Raw genomic sequence first — 26,723 nt, 5'->3', positions numbered from 1 at the left:
ACCATATTTAGCTTCAAATGACTGTCATTATTAAATAACGTTAATCCTCCCAAAAGGTCCTAGTGAAAGTATGAAGTGTACCCAAAAAGAACAAAACTGCTGTGACTGAGATTGTTTGTATTTGTTTTATTTAGGACAATTTGTGGGAATTTATGCTTTACTCCCTTAACGTCTATCTTGCACTATTGCAGATGTTGTACGTAGACAGTTTACTTTTAGCAAGTCCTTGCAGAAGTTAATGTCCTTGCAGAATGTGATATTTCCTTGAATGGCAATCAAAAAATTCAACCCAAAGCTTAATTAACTTGTTCTTTTGTAACTTTTAAATGTCATTCGATGCAGTTAAGGTTAGCCCTGAGTGATTGTTCTCTTGAATTCTTAGTTAAACACATTAGGAACAGCTACAGTACTTTGTAAAAATAATTGTTTAAAATGTCCCCATCATTTGACGTCATGCGCGGACCCATGGACATTGACTAACAAATGGAGAAATCTGAAATCCAAAATGTAGCATACAATATTTTCACATGTGCTCTGTGGAGGATACTTGGACACTCTGTCCAGTGTCCCGTCCACTTCTCATCTCCATCCTCGAGTCAGCCTGGTGTCCTCCAACAGCTGTCCCACCTCTGACACCGCAAGCTGTCTGACAACGCAGGTCACAGGAGGATTGTCATGCACTGGGATGTTCAGTAGGCTCCACAGTATCAGAAGTATGAACTTGGAGAGGATGTACTAAGCCATTTCTTCTCTCACCAGTTTTTCATCTTCAGTGTGACTTAAGTAGTGGGTATTTTAGAGGAATGCTGAGAAATGTAAAAACTGAAATGAAATGTTTTAGTGACGGGACAAAACAAAAGTGGTGTGTCTCTCACCTGTAGCTGACCACAGCTTGAACATGTAAGCCGTACTAGTCTAGTTCCTAGAGCTTATGCAGAAGTGAATGTTAGATGTATAGATAGAACACTATGGAAAAAACGGAATAACATTCCAGCACGTTTTGCATGTACTTAACCTCTGCAATTAAATTTCTCCATGAGCTTTGAAATGAACCAAGAAGATTCAACCTACTTTTTCCAACAAAATTTACATCATCTTTTCAAAATGTCCTAAGTTGCTAGAGTTGCTTCAGATAGTTTTGTTGTAGTCTCTTAAATGGGCTTGAGATGTACCCGGGTCTGCTTTTCGTTTACAGGGCAATGTCGTGTTGTTGCTGGATACAAACAGCGGTGCCCTTCGCCGACTTGTGCTCTTACCAGATGCTCAAGAGTCTCCTAAGAGAATGTCTTGGTGGAGCAGCAAAGAAGAGGTGGTGAGGAACAGCACCTGCCTCTATTATACTAAGTTGTTTTTAGTTTTGTTTTGGTTTTATTTGTTTGTGGCGGTTTTTATTTGTTTGGTTTGTTTGTTGGCTTTTTTTTAAAATCAAAGATCAGTGTTGGAAATACTGCCCCAGGATCATTTATGTTTCTGTTTTTATGGCCCAAGGACTTAATTGTCTACTCTCATGTGTGTTTAAATGCCTTACACATGAAATAGCATGGTTATGGAGCAGTGATATGTAAAATATAAATAAGTTTTATTGTCTGATGATATGTATCTTTAAAAAATCCCTTTTTGGAGCTGGAACTATGAATAATTGAACATTTTGTTACAAGGTATTATGTCCAAAATTATGAACTCAGTTATGATGCAGTTATATGACTTGGGACAAGGCAGTCTAGATAGCATTTTGAGAGGTAAGTAATGCCATGGATTATTCTAAATAAAGGGAAAATGTAGTCCACTTTCAGGGGAGTCAGGGAAGCTCACTGGGATGAATGTAACAACCAATAATTGTTGTATGATGTATTTTTATACAGAGCAACTACAAAATGTGCCGAGAGTTTTCACACAAAAACTGGCTGGTGTTCTACAAAGAAGCAGGGTGAGAGTAAATTATATCCTTGTGTTATACTGATTTATAACAGATCTTCTCATGTACATCCCTGTCTGATTATTCTTTTCTTGGCTTCCAATTTTACAGAAACCGCCTTATTGTACTGGATGTATTAGAAGGTCAAACTCATACCATCTCTCTTCCGATCAATCTGAAATCTGTTTTCCTGGTGGCTGAAGACCGGTGGCTCTTGGTGGAAAATGAAACAAATCAGTTAGTTAAGCTTGGTTTTCTTGATGGCATTATTTCTTGTTTGTGTCTTGTTTGTGTTCAGGAGTTTTTCACTCCTGGTCTCAGAGCTGTTTTTTCAGTTTGTGAGACTGACTAGACTTAAACACTTAGTGTTTAGGATGCGGATTTGCTCTGGTCAAAGTGCAGGTAGGCTTTTAGAGTGGGAAATGAACAGGATATACCTGCCTAAATTCATGCCTCTGAAAATCTAGACTAGCTTTGATTGTATGCATGTTAATGCTGTTTTTACTGAGGTGGTATTGAGAATGTTGATGGATCTGGCTTTGGAAGTACAGCCACATCATCCAGGGTTAGTGCCTGTTTGCTTTACTTTCATGGTCATGTGAAAGAAATATTACTCTGCTGTCTTATTTTTATAACTGAAGAGTAAATAAAAGTGTGTAAACATTTACCAGAAGTCATCTGCCACTTGCTGGCTTACCCTTTCCTATCTCACAGGTGTTTGGTAAGTTATATTTCATTTTAGCAAAAGGTGTTGATAACCTCATTTATATAGACATATAATGTTTTTGCTACTTCAGAAGATGACAGTCATTGTTTAGAGCTACAAGCTTAATCAGGAATTATTATAAATGTGTATCCTTTACAGGAAATTTCTTTTAACCAAGCATGCCCATGTGGAAGCTGACAGTGAGGTTTGCCAGCTGTATGCATTGACTGAAGAGCCAGCTGACATGGGATTTGGCTTAACAACAGGTATTGAATGCAAGCTTGGCTTGTTCTCTTTTTTTTTTTTTTTTTTAAATAATTTCTGTGTTTACAGCTGCACAAACAAGGCTCTTTTACTTTAAAGGTCTGGGTAACCTTCTTTCCAATTCTCTTTTTGCCCTTCCCTTATGTTTGGTTAATAGTAACTTTTCACAAAGCATGGCAAATTCCATGCTCCAGCTTCAGGTTGTTTGAGTAAAGCATCTTTGTTTCCTTGTAGCATTTAAGACCCTCAGTCATGGACTTTCAGGAAATGTACCAGCTTACAGAAGGAAAAGGAAAAAATATGACTAGACAGGAATTAGAACATAAGAACAGAAGGGACCCAATATGTTGATGAGCCCAGTCTGTACGCTGTTGCACGTCTGTTACGCACACTCAGATGAGCTAGAAGACATTTCCCAACACTTATAAAAGTACAAAAGATCCCCTGTTAAAACAGAAGTAACAGTTTCTAAAGTTCTGCAGATAGCCTGCAGGAGGCCATTGAGGCCATCACACCTGTGTTAAAGAATAGGGAGAATTTGTTCAGTAAATTTCACAGATGGTGCGAGGCGTTGAGGCTTGTCTTAGCTACAGCAGAAGGCAGAAATCTCTGATGGTCACCAGTCTGCAGGTCTGATCACATTTTCAACACTGAGCTTTTGATCACGGTGCACAAAATCTTCAGTCTGCCTGATTTAATAATGCTGGAAGTACGTGTGCATCCCACCTAACACTTTATAGGCTTTGGCCTATCTCCAGTGTGTCTCAGAGAGACAGAGGAAAAATACAGAGAAACCAGAGGGAAAACATTTCATCCTGGTCCTTGTGGCTAGCATAAGTATGAAGAATGATATTAAGACAGTGTAAACATGATACAAGCAAATGTTATTGACAAATAACAAATACAGCTTGTATTACACAAACAGCAGCAAATTGGATACCAAAGACTCTAACCACAGCTTAAGTATCTAGGATCCTTTTTATCTGTTGTTTGGTTTACTGTATCAACTTACCAAGCTCCTTCAGAGCACAGTAGTTTCCTTCCTCTTCCTACCTTATTTAGAAACCACTATAGAGTATCATCCCTCAGATGGGTAGAAACATTATTGTAATTTCCAGTGTCAAAGTATTTGTGGACAATTTATTGCTGCATGCTTTTTGTGCTATTTTTATCCTTTGTTATCTTATTTCTTCTCTCCCAATCTAAAAAGTTATCATATCCCCTCTCCACTTTTTTCCAAATCATCCAGCAAACCCTGAATGTAACATCTTCGGCCTGTTCTCATTCTTTAAGGCAGAACCTGTGGCAGGAGAACTAAGAAAAGGTAGACCAGTGTGGGTTTGCCACTGACCCAAACCAGTAGGCCATTCATCCTTTGAGGGAGGAAAGATTTTCTCCCACTGCCAGGTAAACGAGATAGTCTGCCCTTTGAAGTGGAAACAGAGTGTGCTGCAGAACTAAAGATACCAGGTTCTCACTGTGTTGATAATTTGAGGCAAAGAGCTGTTACAGCTGCACAGAATAAAATTTAGTTTTCCTTAGCTTAAAGAAAAAGAAAACTAGACAATTATTTACCAGAAATGTGTTAGAAATAATGTTATTTGAATTGCAAAGACAGCTACTAGGAAATGTCATGTTGACACCCGTGCAAACCTACATTTTGCCTTTCTGTGCAATTGCATTATAACAATCTTCAATGAGATCACATGCTGTTCTATTCCATAGGCTTCCTGCCTCATTTGCACAGTAGAGAGCAAAATTAAAGTGGCATAAGCAAGTACAAAACTAGTATTTCCCGATTTTAAGTACTTTGCAAAAATAACATTATTTCCTGACTTCTGTGTTATAGTATAGTATAATCAAATCTTCTGCTTTTTAGTAATTGTATGCTCAAAGTAATAGCAATGATCAGTGCTCAGCGCTCTTATCGTTAATATAGTTTCCTATTGCACATCTGGATTTAATGACTTTCATTTTGTTTAATTTCCCTGTTTAGCATCAGAACTGTGTGTGCCGCATGCAGTTTCAAGTGACCAGCTATCTTCAGAAAACCTCAGTGCAGCTGTGGGACAAAAGATCAGCTCCCCCAACAGGATTTTCTCAGATGAACATAATTATGCTACTATTGTGATTGGGTTCCCAGACCTCTTGGTAAATACTGAGCATTATTACACAATGAAGTAATATGATACTATTTTTTCTGTAGGCAGTTAAATACCTGTTTAGCAAATGATATGGAAGAATAAGGGAATGACAGTAAATGACAATTTCATGTAATGTACACCGTTTAGTAGGGTAGTCTAATCTGGAGAGATTTCAGTGGAGTTTAAAATAATAAGAAATCAAACAACATAATATCTAGCACAGGCAAAATTCATCATAGGAAAGTTCTGAATAGTACTGGCAAGAGAAATATTTAATAAATCATGGGGTTTTATGGATTTTTAATTAACCACTGAGAAGGATATAAGTATAATTTTGGATTGCTCAGTATGAAGTTTTTGCTTAGTGTGCAGAAGCTAGCAAGACTCTAGATTTAAGACAAAGAAAAAGATACAGAAAGTGGTAACAAAACTATACAGTCCCTTCTCTATTTAATAATATAGTTAACTGTATATACTGCATGTAATTGTACTCACTTCTGTGACACAACTAGAAAAGGATCAGAAAGGAAAGTGGAACTTAACAGTGAGGCTGTTGCAAGGAGTGAAGGTAAACACAGGGAAAATAAAAGCAATATGTTTAATTCTTTGGATTTATTTGTATTTACTACCTAGTGATACATTAAAAGAGTGGTGCTTATGGAACAAATAATTCTGTGGCATGTTTGCTTACTAAATTTGGGCAAATTAGAAAATGTAACTGTTTACAGACATGGATTTTGGGAAAGCCAGATGATGGAAGAGTATACTCTGAAATCCAAAATGACTCAAAATTATGTTTTTGTAAATAAGACATTTCCTGTCTTTACAATGAGCTTTTGAGTTTTACTTGATTTGGATTTTTATTACCAGATTGATTATACTAACTTTTCCTATTATTTATAACAGATGTGCATTTATTGCAGGAAAAGGGAGGCAGTCTAGAGAAGGGAGTACTAAAGATGTTACACACTTCAGCACCAACACTGGTGATGAAGCATTTTACTCCCCATGATTTAGGCTGAGGCCCTGTCTTTCCTTATACATGGTTTTAAATGTCCACGTGAATGTCAAAGAGGGAGCGTACTAAAGGTGACAAAATTTCAGAATCAGTGTTTAGGGTTAATGGTGCAGGTATTTAGTATGGACAAGGTATCTGAGCTCTTATTATAGTGGCAATGCTCAGCTGACCAAATGTAGAGGCTGCCTTCAAGATGAGACAATTTACTCTCTAGACTCTACTGACTGTAGCAGGAGGCGAAGCACCTGGCTCACGTGTGGACATCTGTATTTACGGCTCTGAAGTGGAGCCAAATCCCAGCCCTAATGCCTAACTTCGAATTCATTACTAAAATATCTGAAGAAAAAAAATAGTTGATTCAACTTCAGGTCTTCAAAGAGTCTCAATTCCTAAAACTTGTGCAGATCATCTGTTGTTTTTCACTCCTATACGAGTTTTTAATGACAAAATAATCCAGGTTTTTCTTTGTCATGTGGTGACATGAGGGGTAACCACGGTAGCTACGTGTGATTTAAAATTAGATAAGAAGTAGAACTTAGCAAGAAATGTTAGTTCTTAGGCTCAATGGCAGTAACCTTTTGTTACGTAGACTCCTTCTCTTTTGCAGTCTCCTAGTGAAGTGTATAGCTGGAAAAGAAACTCCTCTCTGAGTCGCAAACGTGTTTCTCCTTCTGATCCATTTTATTATGGACCCCGGAGGAAAACAGGGACTGCAAAACAAACCAATTGTGTAACTTTATTGGCTTCTAATCAAATAGTCAGAATTTTAGCACCTGGAGATGTGCCTTTGAAAGACATTTACCCAAAAGGTAAGACATTCATATACTTGTGCTGCAAAAATTGTACACACTTGTTTTTGTTTTGTAAACTGCAATCACTCACCAATTTTTCTAAAATGTTTTTAAAGAATCACAGAGCAAACATTTGAGGAGGAATGAGAGTAGTGGCACTCATTTTAAAGCCTAATTTGGATCTTATTAACATGCTGAATTATACTTCTGAGGAATTAACAGACTACCTACACTGTGAATACCCCAGTAGATGGGATCTCCCTCTGTCCACACTGGGAACCAGCTACAGGAATATGATCATTCCAGTTCAGCAATCATCCTTCACTAGTGTTTCCAACTACTGCTCAGTGCCACACAGTGATAAGACAAACTTGTCCATCTAGCTCAGTATTGTCTTCAGCGGGGCCAACAGGAGAGGTTATTTCAGGAATGTATTTGAGCTTGGCCACTTCTGTGTCCTCCCCTTCATAGAATCATAGAATCATTCCGGTTGGAAGAGACTCTCAAGATCATCAAGTCCAACCCTAACCTAACTCTAGCACTAAACCATGTCCCTAAGAACCTCATCTAAATGCCTTTTAAACACCTCCCGGGATGGTGACTCCACCACTTCCCTGGGCAAAACTTCAATACTTTCTCAACATTTGCAGCTGTTTTATTAGGGCTGTTGCAGGGAACATCCCTGCCTCAGCCTTGAAATCTCCTTGTATGGACCTGTTGTCCACAAGTTTGTCTGGTCCTTCTCTCAACTTGTGTATCTCCACAGCAAGCTCACAAGTTCACTGCTCTCTGTGACCAGCTCATCTCCCACCAGCTTTATCAAGTGCCCCTCGTTCTAGCACTGAAGGATTGGGTGAATGATAGTTCTGCATTCACCTTAACCGTCACCTTCATGACTTTGTAAACTTCAGTCACATCTGCCCTCTCTCCAAACTGAAGAGACCTGGGCTTTTTAGTTCTTCTCTTGTCCAAGAGAATGAGCAACATTCACATACAGCAAAACCCTCCTCCACTTGTACACTGATAAAGCAGGTATAGCCTACAGACCTTCAGCCTTTTTTGTGCTCCCATGCCAAGCTTTCTGTTATCATTGTATCTTTAGCTTCTTCAGCTGATAGCTAAAAATATACCAATTAGTGCTAAATAACAGCATTTGTGAGTTTTGCAACTCCCAAAATATTTGGATATGGTAGAATGGCAGGTATTTTGAATTCAACAGCACAAAAAGCTATTCCTGATTTCTTCCATATGCAAACTTTCTGTCCCAGAATAAATGCTTTATTACAAATTAAGTCTCTTTTACAAAATAAATGATCTAATATGTCTCATTTACCACAGATTACTTCCTTGTGTAGATAAATCCTTTAATTTATTACTAAAAGGATAAAATACTTGCTCGACTAAAGAAGCAAAATCAAGGATATAAACAGAGCAGAAAATCTAAGTTACCTACATTTGTAAAGAAAAGGTTAACTTTTAAAAAGATAAACTTAATAAAACGTAGTTAGACTTAGCATGATGATCTTGGAACTAATTATACCACTTCGGGCAGTAATCTTCTCATACTTTACAACCTGCTGAAGGGTCAGACTGGGTTATTTCGTTTTAACCCTTCATGGTAAAAAAAAATATATCTGAGTCTGAAGTGGATGGTATCAAAGTTCAGAAGGTAAATCGTCTGAGCTTTTGTTGAAATTAGTTTGTTGATTTGGGAATGACGGAGGGATACAGTGCCTCCAAATGATACCTAAAATTGAGATCTTGACATTTATTTCTAAGTCGGATAAGTTGCTGTGGCATATAACACTTTATAATGCTAGATTAATATAATTAAAACCCAAGAGACATTCATCATGAATCCCGGATACCCTTGACCTGAACAAATTATCTACCTGAGGACTGGCTTCTGTCTGACCACGTAATTTAATTTATATCTGTTGTTGTAGCTGAACAGGTTACTAACTTTTTTTTTCCCCTCAACTATGATGAAATATATTCATGAATAGTGATTGATAGCTGTAGATTTATAGAAAATCTTAAGAGGTATGATTTGTTCCATGCTTTATAGCCATTTAAGTTGAAAGATTTAAGGCTTTCTTGAAGATCATTGACATTCATTTTTATTTTCTAAATGACAATTTATGAATTACCAAAACTGATCTTAACTGAATCAGGTTTAATATGACTGTATTGATACAATTAAATTGGACCTGAGCGAGACTCTAAGTTTTCTACTCCATAGCCTTTTTTCAGGACTTCAGACATTTCCATTTTTCAGTTAATGATCAGTTTCTCTAGTGGAGGAAGAGCCATGAGCGGAGCCCTACAGAGACCTGTGCTACTCAGTGTGGTCATGTAAAAAAATAGAAAAATGAATGAACAATGAGGTGACAGTGTTTGCTGATGATAGTGGTTATTATTCATGGCAGAAAGGATTCACGATGAAGGATTACAGAAGGACTACAGTGCTGACTGCAATAGAAATGGCAGATGAAGTTCGGTATAGATAAATACAATGTATGTGAAGGAAGGAAGAAAGAAAGAGTCCTAATTCTGCATCTAAAATGATGGGTCTTATCAGTATGTCTCAAGGGCGTGATTTTGTTGTTACTAAAACATCAGTTCAAAGCTCAGTGGCAGTCAAAAAAAGGCAAATCAAATGTTAAGAATTACTATGGAAGAAACTGGGAAAAAACAGAGAACATCTTTGGGCTGTTCTATAAATCCATGTGTCCTTAATGCTGTAATTTTGATCCCCTTTCTCAAGGTGGGGGAAGGCTGAACTGGCCTAAATTCAGAAAAGGACAGTGAGAATGAGCAAGATTACATTGACCAAATCTCCTGCATGTGGAGACAAGATCAGGAAAGGGGTATATGGTGGAGTTCTACAGGAACATGTATAGGATAGATATGTGGGAAAGCAGTTTAACAGTCGGTACCAGTTAAGGGCAACTAATGAAGGTAGTAGGAACTTCATCAAAACAAATAAAAAGAGGTGGTTTTTCACAGAGCAGGGAAACAACCTGTGAAACTACTTCCCGAAGGATGTTGTGAACGCTGAAATATGGATCCAAAGGAACACTGGACAAACTCTTGGAAAGTTACTAAATAGGTAGACATCAAAAGATAGACACCACATTCAGCTTAAGAAGCCCCTAGATTGAAACTGTTGGTGACTTGAGGAAAACGCCGTGTGTGCTTGTCCAGGTCTTATAGTTTTGAAGCGTCTAATGACTCTGGGAGACAGGATACTAGATCAGAGGGACCTAGTCTTGCCATTGTTATGGCTTGAATCCAAAATCTTTCAAAGTGAAAATGGGAAGATAGAAGAAAAGAGAGATACATTAATGTACTCAATTGGAAGGTGAGATTACAAGGTATTAGTCATTACTGTGCCCATTTGAGATCCAGCATTTGCAACCCTCTCTGCTGGTCTATTGTTTCTTCTGGAGTTTGCCTCTCAATCTCACTAATTGACAGACTCTTTAGCTGAATGCACATTTAACTGCTACGATCCCTTGGAGATTCAGTGTTGGTTGTTCCTGATTGTGCTGCATAATTCATGGAGGCCTTTGAATGTTTGGCGATTCATCTGCACTGCTGTTTCTGCATTGGAAACCTGTAGTTACTTATCTACAAAAGTTCATAGAATCATAGAATCACAGAATGTCCTGAGTTGGAAAGGACCCACAAGGATCATCGAGTCCAACTCCTGTCCCTGCACACGACAACCCCACAGTTCACACCATGTGTCTGAGGGTGTTGTCCAGTCTCTTCTTGAACACTGTCAGGCTTGGGGCTGTGACACCTCCCTGGGGAGCCTGTTCCAGTGTCCACCACCCTCTGCGTGAAGAACCTCTTCCTAATGTCCAACCTGAACCTCCCCTGGCACATCTTCCTGCCATTCCCTCGGGTTCTGTCATTGTATAAGTTGTGTAAGTCTTCGTTCATAAGTCTTTCCTGGGAGATTGTATAGTGAAGGGAAGGCATCCTATTACATGAAATCCAGTATGTGGCAGTCCCTTGAAGTTCTTGTACTAATTCTTATGTGGCCTTTGAGAAGCTGTTTTATATTCTTGCTTAGGTTTGTGTATCTATCAGACTTTCTTTCTCATCTTCTCAGACAACTGGTCAGGTCTGGCACGCAGCCTTCCATTTCTATGAATAATTCAAAGGACTCAGCCAGAATCTAGCGCACTTCAGTATGTTTTACTGAAACTTTTCCAGGAACAACAAACAAAGAAATCATTTTCTTTATGTTTTATTGGAACTGTAAACCAGGATAATAGTTGTTCGAAAAGAAATATAGTAATAATTTCCCCAAAGACTGCTAAACAGATGTATGGCTACAAAATATAAACTCAGACAAGAGATCATGGCAGGATCCAGCAAATAAGTATTAATGTTTATTCTAAAAACAAGGCTATAGAAATGAGGGCTACTCGAGAGCAAATATTTACTTGGATTCTCAGCACTTTCCATATATGAACATAAAATAACAGTCTGTTACTGAGTATGTATCTATTAGTGCAACAGTAACTGGAACAACATGTAGTATAACACACACAGTTACAGGAATAACCTCAACACATCATCTGGTCCACCTATTTATATAAGGACAGGATGACATGTTTAGACTCTTAACTGATGTTTGTCAAACAATTGGCCTACTGCTATGCTTCGCTCTCCTTGTATAAGAAAAGCTTTTCCTGGTATCCACCTTTTTTGCTATAAACAAAACTAAATACTTTATGTCACCTGCACTCAGTCAGGATAATATTGCTCTCTTTATAAGAATCTTTTTGATATTATGGGCCGTGTTTTTCAAATAAAAAGTCTCTTTTTAGATGAAAAAATTCCTTATATTTGTCCTTATAACCCATCTGTTCTAACATCTTTGTCACCCCCACGACTATCTCATGTGCTTATCTTTTCCTTAAAGTTTGGTGTCTAGAGCTGTGTGTAGCTGTTGTTCTCTGTTGGGCTTTCGCAGATGAGGAGCAAACTGTGCTTGTTTAGGTCTGATGGTCATGGTTCATCATAAGATCCTGGCCAGTTGCTCCTGTGTTGCATTTGAACATTTGATTAGCTTTTCTTCAGCTTTCTTCTCTGCAATCCTTTGTCTTTTCATAATTTAATTTGATTGATTTGTGTTCTCTCTCAAATTTATAAACTTAATTTTTAATTCTTATCCCACAGTTCTACCTCTTCCAGTTCAGTTTCAGCTCTGTGTTCTAGATCTTCATCAGAATTTTTAATATATATCTTATCCTCCATTATTACCAAAAGAGAGAGCACATATTAAGACAGTAACAAAATCTAGGCAAAACAAAAAGTGCTCTGTGGCCCACAAACCTGCGTTTTTCTGGACTTCTTTTTCCTATTTCTAATGTGTTTGGCATTTTTATGAAGATGAGTAAAGTCAACAGATGTCCTACTGTAGATGCGCATACTGTAGATAGGTAGGTACAGCATGAAGTGTTGTTGTGGGTTGTTCTTTATACTCATTTGAATTTTAGATCCCCTTATACTGCTGATCTTACTGGTCTCTTCTGTGTGTGCTGTGTGCGAGCATCAACACTTCTGCAGGTAACATCAGGCTCTGCATTTCAAGGAGGTGAAAGACTTTATTTCAGAAGGAAATCTAGGCTTGCTTTCATCTTGTGACGATGGTATTTTGTAGCCATACTATGCAGTGTAATTCAGTCTTCTGGTTTGTTTTCTGAAAAACTTAAGTTCCTCAGTTTATTCCAGGCAGATGAAAGGCAGCTCCCAACTGGAAGCCACTTCTGAGCCCAGGCAGAGCGTGCTCATATGTTGGCAAAAGCCAGCGTATGTGCACACACACACAAATTTATTTCTGAGGGAGGGATCATAGTATTAGCTGTATTCATTAAACTGTCTATAAACAGAATATTAAATGCCTGATAATCTGGGTCTATTTACCCTGAAGTTATAAAATCTTTGCATACTGAGAATCTACCTGCAAAAAGAGCGGTTCAATTTAAGGCAACAATATTTAGGTTAATATTACTGAGAAATTTTGAAGTGGGAATAATAAGCACAATGTTTTGAAATGTTCCTCAACATGCTTTTAAAGTCAGATATACAGCTGACATTATCTTCAGTGACAGATAAAAGCAGCGAGTTAGGGATTACAGTAATGCCTGATTAGTGCTTTTGTGAGTAGGGCTATATTTGTGTGTAATTTTGACATTTGCTGTACAAATACATTGTTCTTTTATAATTGTGCCTGTCTGGTTGCTCACTATCATAATAGTGAAACAATTCCATATTTGCAAGTTATACTCCTGTATTGAATGTGAAAGCTTATCATTTTCTGACAGGTACTGTGTAATGAAATGTTTAAATTTAACCTGCTAAATGCAAATGCAATAAGCAGTTAATCATGCAGCAGGAAAATAATTTTTGCTTATTTTCAGATGTCACTCCTCCACAAGCTGCTGGATACTTGGAAGTAACAGATCTTAACTCAAAGAAAATCAAATACATTGCTGTTCCTAGGTAACTGATTTTATTGATTAGAGCAGCCTCTGTCTTACATGAAGAGCAAAGAGAATTTAGAATGAATTAATACTTCAAGATAAGACCATATTTTTTCTGATCTGGAAAGTAAGAATAATTCATATGTAGTGTGTAAAATTCTGCAGCTGTTGCAGCATATTTTCGCCAACATTTTTTATCCATTTACTAGGTGGTACCAATGAAAATGTAGCAATTAATTAGTAAATATAGAACGTAGCTTTATCTTGCAATTTTCATTCCCTTTGCTCTTTCTCCATCTTCACTCACATTATTATCTACCGTCTTTCATTTTGTTTTGCTATCTTAATTTTCTTTTCCTTTTCCTCTGTATTTTGGGTCTAACAGAGACAGGCAGAATGATCCAGTGCTAGGTGTTAGGAAACCAGGAATCAAGTTCTGGGGCCAATATAAAGTTTACCTTGAAAGCAGCTTGAGCTTCTGTGTGTTTTGGTTCTCCCTTTGGAAAGTCCACATTCCCTCAAAATACACAGTCTCTGAACTTTGCAGGTTTAAATAGTACATGAATGAAACCCATACATCAGGAATTTTATAGGGGTTTTTTTAAGTCTATGCATTTGATTTTGGTTTCGGCAATATTAATTGATTCTCGTTTAAATTAGTTATGCTTCATTAATATTCTGTGGAATTTTTGAATTAATAGAGAATTAATTTGGGTCTGTTCACTGTTTTATAGTTGATTCATTGGCCTATATCTTACACAGTCATTCAAAAATGTAAGGCATTAACATAGAAATAGTAGTGAACCATGCTTCATTTTACACTAGGATTTTATAAGAAATTACAAGAATTACAAAGCCAAACTTCAACATCATCACCTTTAACCTAGTATGAAGATTTAAGGTATTTAACTCTTCTTCACTTAGTACAGGGAGATTTCAGTCTTAGGTAGAAATATATGTGTTACTGCTTCTTCTGTCTTCGAAGATTATTAATTGTAGTATTAGTGTAAGCTGTGAAGTCATTATGCATGTCATTAACAGTACTGAAAAACATGGAATAATCTTTCCTACATTATCTAAATTTCCCGGCCTATTCTGTAGCTATTAGGCCCTCTGTTTCAGCAGTAATTTTTTGTCTGCAAGTTGGCTGTTTAAAACAGTGCTAAGATTCTCTGTGCATAGAGCTGTGCCATCTTTAAATGAGTGTTTAAATCTTCATTTTCTTATTAAACATGTTCTTTTAGGTTGATGGAAAGGTATTTTCCTCAGTGCTCAGGTCATGTTCTCTCTTTTTTTTTTTTTTTGTAGTTTTGTATTTTTCTAGAACACATTTTTAAAATTTTCATACTCGTTATAGTTTTTTGCAAAGACTGATTTTCTTCAGATAGATGAGATATAGCAGTGGCTTAGCTAACACTTTCCCTTTCAGCCTGATCTTTTATTCTACTTTTTATACTGACAAGTATCTTTTGATCGTAGCCACTTTCAGCAGGTGGAATGTTTCAGATGTAAAATAGCGGGTCTGCAGGGCTCAATTAGAGTCTCTTATGGAATGAGGATGTAATTTCATTTAATTGCTGCCTTAACTATAGAAATACTAGTTCTCTTTTTAATTGCAACTTCAAGAAAAATCACATTAATTCTTGTTTTTCAGATCACAGTCTCTATCTCCTTACACATCTTGGCTCTCTAAGGTCTCGGACGCCGATGCCCTGTTGGCACCACTGGGCAAAGTGGGTTTGGTTACGGTGGACATGGGAGGTGGTGTGAGGCTCTGGGAGACCGGGCTGGACAGCCTCCAGCGGTCACTGCAGGACTGGAGGAACATGATCGGCCAAGAAGACGGTCGTCCGGTGCAGGTAGGGCTTCACAAAGCTGAAGAGAAAAGTGTTTAACAAAATGAGTTGCAAAGGAGTTTTCAGCTGGGAGTGGGGTCGAGGGAGAGCTGTTGAATACCCCTGTGAAGTAGAAATATGCCTGCAAGAAAAATTGAATAGACATCTTCACTAAAAAAAAAAAACGATAAAACAGATTAATTAAAAAACTTATTCGTGACCTTTATAATTATGGTTACTGACAGACTCTTTGTCTTGCAGTGTTTGTATTTTTGCCAAATTCCAGTACATTTAAATGCAAATCAATTCTTTATCTCCTACTGATTTTTAACTTCAACTTTCAAAATGTAGAATAATGAAATTAATTTTTTAAGGAGAGTATATGCTTTTCCAGAGTTCAAATACTTGGAAGAAAGTATTGTGTTTATACTTTAGAAAAGAAACATGAAACCTAGGCGGAAGATGCCTGGAGTTCACAGTAGTGGCTTTGACTAATTTTGGAAATTATCCCAGCTGAGCAGGGTTACCAGGATCTCCATACAGTCACGTTCTCATGTGGAATGTTTAGGTAAATGTTGAAAATATACAGCATATACCTGTATGCTGTGTGTGCGTATATGTATGTATATACAAGTCTTAATGTATGGGCTAATATGTATCACCCCCATTGCAACACAGAGGGAAAATTCAGGACTGTTCAACTGCATCTTTAATTTCTGTTAGTGACTGGAGAAGGTATCGCTTTACTTGAAAGAACTAGAGTGTGTTTTAGGAGGACTTCTCTACCTTTGACTAGGAAGATCCTGTCTCTATCTGCCATTGCAATTATGTTTCATGTATTTCTGTAACCACTTTCACAGTGCATTAGAATGGGAAAACAGGATGGTTCTTTTGTATTCAGATCTCTCTATATTTTTGTTCACAAGGTGTCCTGATATCTCAAGTGTGAATAAGGTTTACTAGGCCAAAAGCATAACTCTTCTTTCACTTTCTTTTCCCACTCTGAGCTCCCTTTCTACAAGATGTTCTGCAGTTACAGAAACTTGTGCAAGAGCTGACGTGTTCTTCTTACTGGACCTCAGCAAATGCCTTTCATAAAAGTCATGAGAAGAGGAAAGTGTTACCCAGTGGCACGTTTGTGTGGATGCCTGTTGTTTTGCCAGTGCCATTTTATTACCAATGCAGTAGCACTAGCACCATCTTATGGTCAGATACAGTTGGTTTATACCAGCCCAATTTCATCTACTGATCAAGTTGACTAGTAGAAACAAAAGGAGGCAGGAGGAACAGTTAAGCATTTTACGTGCTTTAATAGTTGTTTTTCCTTTTTTTTTTTGTTAACTTGTGATCTTATTCAACAGTATCACTGTACTGTCATTCATAGCCAACTAAGTATTACAGAACACTGGCTTGGAAAGTACACATCATCAGAAAATTTTAAGTCTTTTAACTAGTAATGTCAAATAACCATTTTTTTAAAAAGGCTAGGACGTTTTTCTGCAGTCACAAAGCAGTTTTCAAGACCTGTTGTAGAATTCCTCTCTCCTGACAGCCTGCCTCTCTAATTAGTAGACACATTCCAAGGTAAAGTCTTCGTAGTGTCTGTCTTTCCTCTGTGAACGTGGGGTATAGAGCTCAAGTCAGTGGTTTGTCAGAACTCAAGATGGAATACTGTTTGATTTGAGCTGAAAGACTGAAACAAAGCCTCCTGTGGGATCTTCAGACTTGTGTGATTATCACTAACTTCTGTTTCTCTACTTTACACACTTTACTTTAGATGGAAAGATAATGAGACCTAAGAAACTTTGTTTACAAAGGCATTACAGAACAGTAAACAGTGAATTAAATATTTTCTTTTATGTACATCTCAAATAAGATAATAGATACGTAGTTGCTGTGTAAACTCTATTCTTTGCTATTTGGAGACTGAGGCCTTCACCTTTCATACTTAACTTTTCAATGGACTAGATATAAAAGCAGTATTTATTAAGGCATTCGTTTCTGGAAATGAAAAGTTCCTGTTAGTTTGAAGACATATTCATGTAGATTCCCCATGTAAGGTAAGCTTAGCAAGTACTCCAGTGTTTCCTGTTCTAGAGACAATTACTTTACGAAGAAAGTTGCAGCTAAATATTTCCTGATACCTGTTTTTGTAGAATTTGAGGTACTTTGGAGTGACGCATTGATCTCTTCATTCAAGTGTATGAAAATCACCTTATTTTGTGTGATATTTCATGCTCACGCTTATGTTAAGGATCTTGGAGTCTAATGAGGCATCTCTAATTCCTTGACTCTACCCATCATTGCCAATCATCTTGTAGCAGAAGCTCACTTAAGAAAATTGTCAGTGTCCCACATATCACTAGAATTCATTCCCCACCCACCCCCAGTTTCCCTAAAAAATTTCCCCAAAAGCTGCCACTGATGCATCCTGCAAAGCTACTACAGGCTTAGTAAAGCTGCTTAGCCCTTCATGGTGATGTGCGTAGACCAACATGAGACCTGTCTAGGTGGTTGGGAACCACTGTTCTGCAAAAACACACAGAATCTCTCTCAAGCTTCCTGACTTTTGAGAGAGACAAAGAATTAGAGGGCTTTCAATATAAATATAGATTCAAAGAAGTGGAAACGAACCTTCAATCGGGCTTCAGCTGGAACTTGTGGTACTGCTGCATTTTTGCTTTCACAAGCACATTAGATCTCAGAAACAGGTTGGATGTAGATAAGCAATGAAACAGAGGAAAACGAACAGCTGTTCCACTTATGATCAGTAATTAGGCTCCCTTGATATAATGTCATGGCAATCTTCAAAATAGTCAACATTTGTTTGCTATTGTTGATACACTCAACAGAGTTCAAACTGCTCAAGTGCTGAGGCTACAAAAATAGTTTCTGGAAATATGGTTTATGTTTACCTAAGTTTGCATTTATATAGGCAAGTCAGAAATTTTCATAATGTATTGAACTTTTAAACTGAAAATATGAGTACAGTGTTCTGAAATGATTAAATTGGAGTGCCTACAATATGGTAACTAAATAAAAAAATGGATTTTCTAAAGCTATGAACACTACCTGACATCCAAAAATTATTGAGCTTCTTCACTGTTTGGTGTTTCTAAGAACAAGGTCACTTCATTGTGAAATATCTCAAAATAATTTGTAAGACTATTTTTTAAATCTTGCCTTTAAAGTTTCGTGTCAATAGGCAGACATTGATAAGTTTGTGTTACTTTTTGCATCAAAGAGTTATGATAGAAATTAAATAGAAAAAAACCACCAATTACATTCTGATATAGTTGGGCTGTTGTTTTTCAGTAAGCATGGTTTACTATTATGTCTCATTTAGGTAGACCACAATGCATAAAAATAATTAAAAGGTGCGTCATTTCAAGGTATTTCAGTAGACAGTAAAGCATCATGCCCTTTAGGCACCTGAAATCTCTGCAGCAAACTCATCCTGCAAAATGACATCCCAATGCTGAGGATAGTCTAGTACCAAGATTTTCCAAAGAAGTGATCCGATTGATCAAAAAAAACCCCAAACATTGTTGTAATCTGAGATTTCTTTGGGGTTTCTTTTGGTGAGTTTTTTGGTATCTGTGTTGTTTGATGCACGTGTGGAACCTGCAGTAGATACATCATCTCATGTGCATGAGATGAGTTTCTGAAATCGCAGTGACGTGTGTTTGTACCTATATATAAAGGCCTAAGGAGTTAAGTAGTTGGAACTCTTTTGACTCTCCTCTCTCATTTTCAGTATGGCAAGCCTTCCTCATAAACATTAAGGTACTTAGTTGGAAACGAAATCCTATTTTCATCTAAACGAACAGTTAACAAGAAAAAAGAAAAAAAGGCTTCTTTCCATTTTCTCATCTTTGATGTAATCCTAAAACAGGGTCACAATCTCCTGGTAGATCCCAGATCTTAAAGCTCATGCCTGCTTGTTCTACAGGACACTGCTTCTTCAACAGTGGTTATTTGCTTACATGTCTTTGGCCTATGACAGACACCCACTCCACATAGGAGTTCTGTATAGTGTGCCTTTTCCTCAGAAATTTAAAAATCTGAAATCTGTGGCTCAGTTTGTATCTGCTATAAGAGCTCAGCTGGGTTCTTAAATGACCCAGATTCAGCCAATATAATGTCAAGATCACATACTGTAGGACTGAACAGAGGAGAGATACAGCGAATGTGAATTGAGTGGGCCCCAGCCTTGCTAATACCAGCTGTTTAAAACTAAATTATTTGGCATTGATAGCTCAGCTACCATAAGTTTTTTCTGCTTCAGGTAGGAAAATCACACCTATGCTTACCCATGAGCAAGAACATGCCCTGTGTAGAACCTGAATAATAAAACGCCTCCATCATCCCAGCACTCTAATCTCAAGAATGATGGACAACACCGAGCTTAAAAATTCATGTACTTGTTTTTACGTGGGTCAGTCCAAAGGAGTGTGTAAGACAGACACGGACACCTGCTCTCGGCAGATTTCTACTCACTGGGTCAACAGCTCAAAACATTTGGGCAGCCCATGTCACTGAAGACCATTCACATAGTGTCTGTTATTTGGACAATTCCATAATATGAAACCAGGCCCTTCCAGAGACAAGAAGAGGCCTGGGAATATTCTCTCCCTTTTTTTTTAACCCCAGTTTGCTTTTGTGACTTGACCTGATCTGTCTATTCTCTAGCAAAAAGCCGACTAAACAGTTAAGTCACGTTAGAGCTCACAGCCTCAAAAAACTGAGAGGGTGAAATGAATCTAGAAAAACACATGAATGAGAAAAAAAATCTTTGTTTGCCTCTCACCAGTGGTGTGAACAACAAATGCACTGGGGACAGTTCTGCAGTAGTGTGTAGAAATTCATGGCCCAGATTCATTCTGTTAGAAGAGGTCCTAGAGGTGGACAACTCAGCATGACTTGGATTTATTTTGTATATGCTTTGGGCCTTAGCACTCTCAGGAGACATCAATTAAATGTATGTAAGAACAGAAAGGGCTTTAGATTAAGGTTTGGGGAGATATCATTCAAGATCTTCTGCCCTGGCAAACTGACTGAGATAATAGTTTTCTGTCAAAAATGAATACTTTTATCTTAAATTGCGATTCCTTTTCCTAGTGGCGCTAGAGGCATATTCTTTTGGTTTCTGCTGTGACTGGTTAACATTTCGCTGAGCTAGTGTTTCCACAAAGCATGAATCATTGTAACTACCTAAATGGAGAAGTGGAAAAAAATTACTTCATCCATCCATAACTGTTTCCCTTTAGACAACCCTAAATATTTAAATATGTGATTATTGCAACATGTGGAGCCAGTTCGCGTTATCTTTGTTTTCCAGAGGAGGGAACTGAGACATCAGGAAGGCAGGTCACTTGTTCAAGTGCATGCTGGATGTCTACACCGCAGTGTCAGAGGTGGGATAAATGCACTACACACCCATAAGGATATGTAAGCATACTTTGTACCTGTGCTGCCAAGCTGAGTAGCCACATTGGCCTCGAATGCTGCAACCAGTGCGAACACACCTTAAATTGGGCAAAAAATTGCATATAAAAGCAGTGCAGCCACCTAAAAAAACGACTGTCAGCTCTATAGCTTGAAGTTGAAACACGCTTAACTGAGATGAGTAGAGATATATTCAGCAAAGCTCAAGAAATGCAATAAATAGATATTTTTCTTAGATTTGAATGGCTGTCTTCGTGGCCTTACAGCAGCACTCAAAAATGCTAACAGAACACATAAGTTACTCTGTGTCCTGTGAACAGCTAGAAGACATGAACATATGGTTAATGTCAGTAATGTAAAAGAGCAATGTTCATCACCAATAGATAAAAAAATTAAGGGTGGGTTTTTTGTGTGTCTTAGCTGCTCAGATCATCCATGATGCAAGGGCTTTTTGCTAAAAACAGTGTTTGATGAGTTCGGCAACACTCAGTGGTAGTTTCCAACATTCAGATTTTCTTCTCCAATCCATCAGTTAACCTTGAGATCTGATGAGGATGAAGGGAAATGCTAAGTAGCTGTTATGGCATGCCAGGTCCATCATTAGAAATATGTTTAAAATGTGTTCCTATCCTACCTAGACTTCAGGTAAAGCCTGTGTTGAACTGATCTCAAAGTTGAGTACATTTTTAAAGTAATCATAATGCCAAAAATGTCAGTTTTATTCTTGAAATTATAAGAAATATAGTCATGTTAAATTAGGTGGAGGGATGTACATATGTAGTTGTGTGCATATATATATTCACATACATATATATTTGCGTACGTGCACACATGTATACACACGTTGATACACACACATGCGCACAAAAGTTCACGTTTTTGCCCAGATGTTTTACCTGGACATTGACTTTCTCGAATTAGAATTACCTCAGATCGTCATAACTTTGCACGTGGCCAGTCCCTCAGGGACTGAAGAATTTGAAGTGGATTTAGAGGAAGAGATTTTAGAGCAATTTAGGAAAAAGATGTCGGGATCCCTGTGTTACACATATACTTGGCCACGAGGAATGAACCAGTACTTCTCCCTCCTTTGGCCAGGTCCTTGTCTGTGGTTGGCTGGTTAACAGACCTGTTGGCACAAGTCCTGCCTCTTCTCTGGCTTTTCAACCTGAGCAGTTATCTTAGCTGGTGTGTGCCTGATACAGACTGAGAATATAGCTGAGGCGCCTACCCAGACTCAGAAAATAAGAAATTTTCTGTGGATGCATTTACAGCCTCCTTTCCTCCGACATGTTTTCATCTCCTGGAATGGAGGGGAGTGGACATCATTGGGCTGGCCTCTGATGGCAACAGCGAGAGGTTCAGAGCAATGATCATGATGTATGTGGAGATCATCAGGAATGCAGGATGATACAGGATACCAAGTATTGTCTAGTAGAATAGTAGCTACAGAGGAATTTAAAAAAATTGGAAGAAAAAAAATAGTATCATGGGCATTTACAATCTTTGCAATTAGACTTCTCCATTGTTTGGCCAGAACAAGGGCAAGAGGAAGGTGGCTGATAATGTGTCAGTGCTTTTTAGTCCTGCATTAATTATAGCTGATGTTTTTGGAAGAGCCGTTAGATTTGTTTCTTTCATTCCCTCATAGGGCTATTACAGAACAAAAGCAATATTGTGTAGCTGCCTTTGAGTTTTCATAATATGATGTATGTTCTTTCCTTAGAGGTTTTGGGAATTGTCTGTAGAGTTATTGTGGAAATAAAACATGAATAACAGAAAGATCGCTCTCATTTATATGGAATGAATGTCTATGTTTTACTTTCCAGCAGTTATGCTTTGGTTTATTAATGACTAAAGCCTTTGAAAACATGCTTCAAGTTCAACTGACTTATGGGAGTTCGTTGGTCCAATTCTCTTTTTAAAATCTCAGCTTGTTTACAGAGGGTCTCCTTTTCTTCCTTACAATTTTTTACCTAAACCTGTGCTCACTAAGCACCGCACAGCCTTCCATGAGCCTTGGTGGAGTATCAGGAGTTAAACATTTACCTCCCAGAGAAGGTCATGGTCAGCTACACCCTTTACCCTGCTTCTTTTCAAGACTGTGTTAGATTAAAAAAACAAACAAACAAAAAAAAGAAGCAGGTATATTATACTTAATAAATAAGGCTTAGTTTTTACAGGCAAAAGGAGTTCAGTTTCATTGCTTTAAACAACATTTGCGTGTACCTGCACACAAGCAGCTCGGGCAGGTTGTTGCGGCTGTGCTTGGAAATATTGAAGAGCAACAGCAAGGAGAAGGAGCAGGGTCCAGCTGCAGCCCCGTGGGCATTTCAGTGTCTGCTGCTGAGCTAAGTGTGGCAGCTCCCACTGTAACCAGGAGAGCCTGAAGAGCTCACCTGGCAGGAGACGCTGGTGTTTGTCCTGCCGTGTGTGGCTCTGCAGACACCGCTGCCCACAGTGGCTCCGCACCCCGAACTTCATCATCAGTGTGCAAGGCGTTATTTACGGATTTAAGGAAATGGATTCTTAGAAATGGAGGGGGTTTCCACCATGCTTCTTTCTGTTATTTGGGCTAAGACCTGAAAATCTGTAGTTTTTTTATTCTCTGCCATCTTTGGGTGATGATCATCTTACTCCCTTTCTTCTCATTTATTCTGTTTCTATTCCTCTCAACTAATCATGCAGAACTCTGCATGAATTATTCACCCTTAAAGTGAATTACCATTTTTGTTTTTATTGAATGCACTCTTTTTTTCTTTTTATTTTTCTGAAGTTTCAGTTTGCACCTGAAAGTTTAGGGTAATGCAATTTAATCTGATGAAATTTATTTTTTAGGTTGGATGTCTATCTGAAGAATAATTTGTTCAAGAGTTTCAGTGATCCCAGCTTGTTTATATTTACTGCTCAGGATCTACTTTTAACCTATACCAATGTGGGGTTTTTTTCCTTTTTTAAAAGTGAAATTTACTTTATAACATTTTAACAAAAATCCAGCCTTTTCCTGATGTTAAGACTGAACTGGGCAAAGCTGCAGTTCTTGATTCAAGATAAAAGCAAGAATGGCCTGTCCTTCCCACCACCCCTGGTTCTGTATTTTCTATTTCAGACCAAGTAGTTTTTTGACCACATGAGGGCACCGGTGAGCTAATAACAGTGATTTTGCTCACCCCTTAAATACTGGCGGTACAAACCCCGTAAATTATGAAAGTACATGCAATGGAGAGTTGTTGTAAGTTTGGAATAATGATATCATGGCATTCTGCAGTCCTGCACGGGATCCTGAAAAACCTGGAATACTGCAGATTACAGAGTTATCTGGTCTGTAGATGGATTACAAGGTATAGTTCAATAGTGTTTGCAGTCCCGAGATCCGTGAGCCCCCAAATACACAGTTTAGGTCTGTGAACTTTTTGTGGACTGCGTGATTCATTTTAGCCAAGCGAGGAGTAGCAGACATATATATCCCCTTGAAACAAAGCATCTCTTGGAGTATGGGGGAACATAAAACTAGAAAGCCACGAACCCGCGGAGCTCGGTAAATTCATATCTCTGAAAGTTGCTGCTGGGTAAAGCAACTCAGATAAAGATCATCGGTTCTCTGTCAAATACTTTTTCTCTGAGGACTCAGCCAAAATGAGGCCTTTGTTGGAAACACTATACTAACACCTCTAAAATACATTCCCTTTCCTAAAGGTCTTCCAGTCTAATTAGAACAGACAGACAAAGGGCAGGAGTGGAAATAAACTTAACTTTCTGTTAGAGCGGGCTGATCCAGCACAAAGTTCCTCCTTCTTCCTCTGACCTTCCCATGAAATCCCACAGTTCTCATGGGAGAAAATGCAATAACCTCCACGCGCCGTCTTTCGGATCTCAAGAAGTCTGCAGCAATGCACACAGGTGACGTAAAGACTGGAGCTCCTGGCACCGGTGAGATCCTGCTGTCCCAACAAGACACATGCATGCTAATAATTCTGCCCTTATCAAAGTTGCTCCCTGATTAGTGAAAGGACAAATGTAGTGGAAATTTAAATCATCCGATCTGTTACGGTAGTGCCAAATATAGGAGTCTTTCCTTCAGAAAACAGAACAACATAGCTGATCTTTAATAACTTCCATCTCTGCTTTTTAAGGACGGATTTGACAAGGTCCTAAGTCTATAGAAAATAAGGCTTTTCTGCTTCCATGTGTAATGTTTTTTCAACTTTCTTTTGACCATGCAATGTCCTTGTGGTTTTCTGTCCAGACTATTGCAAATTGTCATAATGGGTTGACTTATCCCCTCTTTCTAGCTGTTGATTATTCAGGGTACTCCAGAAGAAACCAAATTCAGTGTTTTCTGAGTTAATTGATATTAGAAGGTGTGAAGTAGTCATGATAAATAACCAAGCTAGATATGGTCTGTCTGCTTTGATAAAATTTTGTAGTGGATTGGCAAACTAAAAAGATTATGACCTCATGTCTTTTAGTTGAAAAGAATTGACCAGGCAATTTTTAATAATGACAGAGGAAAGTGGAATGTACACAGGTGTTACCATAGCAGAGAACCTGATAGATGGAAACAAATGTGTGATATTCTCTCATTACTTCATTTAGTTTATCCAGCTTTTAAGCCACAGAGTGCATATTCATGGACAAAAGGCTCTAACGCATCTACTGCTGCAGAGTTTCTGAGTCGGTTCTTTGAGTGACAACATTTAGTTCAAAGCAAGACCCACAGCAGCAATGTCTGCATTTAATATAGTGGGGTTTTAGCTGGTGTATAAAAACTTCATTTGAAAGCCAGATACCCATTTTTATGTGTTTCACTCCAAATCTCCACCTCTGTCCCCACTCAGATTCACTTTTCTAAAATCCTGTTAAAGCTGTGATGCTGTGATTAATTTTGCTATTTGAGACAGAAGTTTAATGCCCGTATGAATTTTAAAAGCTACTTTCAGAGGGAAATGTTCACAGGAGTCAGATAATACATGAAGCTTCGTTAGTTCATTTTCAATTCTTGCGAAGTTTCACAGACAAGACAGAAAATCAAAATGAAGCCAAATGAATGAAGAAAACCTATTAAATGTTTTACACTGCAGTGCGACTAATGTTTTTTCATTTCAGGATACAATAGAAGAAACAAGAATTTCATACCTTCTTATTGTCTTACCTAATACTGAATATTCCTTTCTGTGGAAAAAATTAGTTGTGGACTCAATTTTGTGCTGTTGACGTCGTTAGAAATTGTGCTGTTAATTTTTAGTACATAGAGAAAGGCTGTACATGATACAGTACAAGTAAAGGTAATAGAAACCATTAGATTTTTTTTTGCCTATTTTTGCCTTTTACTCGTTTGTGTAAATAGATTATAAAATGTTTTCTTTCTGTCTTTGGTAGAATCAGGTTTATGACAGAATGTAAAACCACCATGGAACAGGCAGGTTAGCCTTTCGTTTGCCTGATGTGGAATTTTTATATACTCTTTGAGAAAATAATGTTTATATTCATGCTGCTGATAAAGAATGTGTTGGAGGAAAGGATGTGTTAATATTTGTGACCTGTTAAATGCAGCCTGGGGTAATACTGAGGTTTTAAGGTTGGGGGGGTGGGCAAGAGGGTGGGCATACAAGAAAACAAAGATTTTGTTTCAGGGAAAAATCAGTCTTCTGCACATCACTGAAATGCATTCTGCATTCATTGGAATACATTTCTTAATCCTCTGTGCCACTGTGAGATGGATTATTTGATGCCTTTTTCAGCTGGAGAATAGTCATGTTTTGTTACAGCCAGAGTCAGTCTTACTATGTAAAAGTGTGTGGTTGTGATAAAAGATTTTTCACTGATTTTGATGAAGAAATTGACATTTCCCAAATCACATGTAGGACAAAAGTCTAAGATGTTTTCACTTCTTTTCCTGCAATGATCTTCTGATACATGCCCAATCTTTGTCCACAGTGCCAATAAAGAAAACAAGCTAATTAAGAAAACATCAATGTTTTAACTTTATGGTATTCGTAGTGGTTTTATATTCATGTAATTCACATTTTTCAACAATAATTTATTGCATTTTATGGAAAGTAATGCATATTCTTCATTGACTATAAACTACACTGT

At 37.9% G+C, this 26,723-nt stretch overlaps 1 protein-coding gene across 2 annotated transcripts in view; it reads left to right on the top strand.

The window, feature by feature from the left end:
* The window catches only part of VWA8 (von Willebrand factor A domain containing 8), a 194,707-nt gene that overhangs the window by 131,139 nt on the left and 36,845 nt on the right, over positions 1-26,723 (top strand). The window contains exons 30-37 of one of the 2 annotated variants that reach the window (XM_065630544.1): positions 1,196-1,309; positions 1,863-1,927; positions 2,027-2,152; positions 2,781-2,887; positions 4,882-5,036; positions 6,655-6,856; positions 13,282-13,363; positions 14,999-15,203. In XM_065630544.1, the coding sequence (XP_065486616.1) occupies positions 1,196-1,309; positions 1,863-1,927; positions 2,027-2,152; positions 2,781-2,887; positions 4,882-5,036; positions 6,655-6,856; positions 13,282-13,363; positions 14,999-15,203 (1,056 nt within the window). Of the gene's footprint in view, positions 1-1,195; positions 1,313-1,862; positions 1,928-2,026; positions 2,153-2,780; positions 2,888-4,881; positions 5,037-6,654; positions 6,857-13,281; positions 13,364-14,998; positions 15,204-26,723 lie in introns of both variants that reach the window. The other variant, XM_065630535.1, reaches the window with a different exon arrangement.

This window comes from Caloenas nicobarica, chromosome 1, assembly GCF_036013445.1.
Source record: "Caloenas nicobarica isolate bCalNic1 chromosome 1, bCalNic1.hap1, whole genome shotgun sequence".
NCBI lineage: Eukaryota > Metazoa > Chordata > Aves > Columbiformes > Columbidae > Caloenas > Caloenas nicobarica.
Note: the sequence above shows the minus strand (reverse complement) of the source record. Positions and strands in the feature narration are given on the sequence as shown.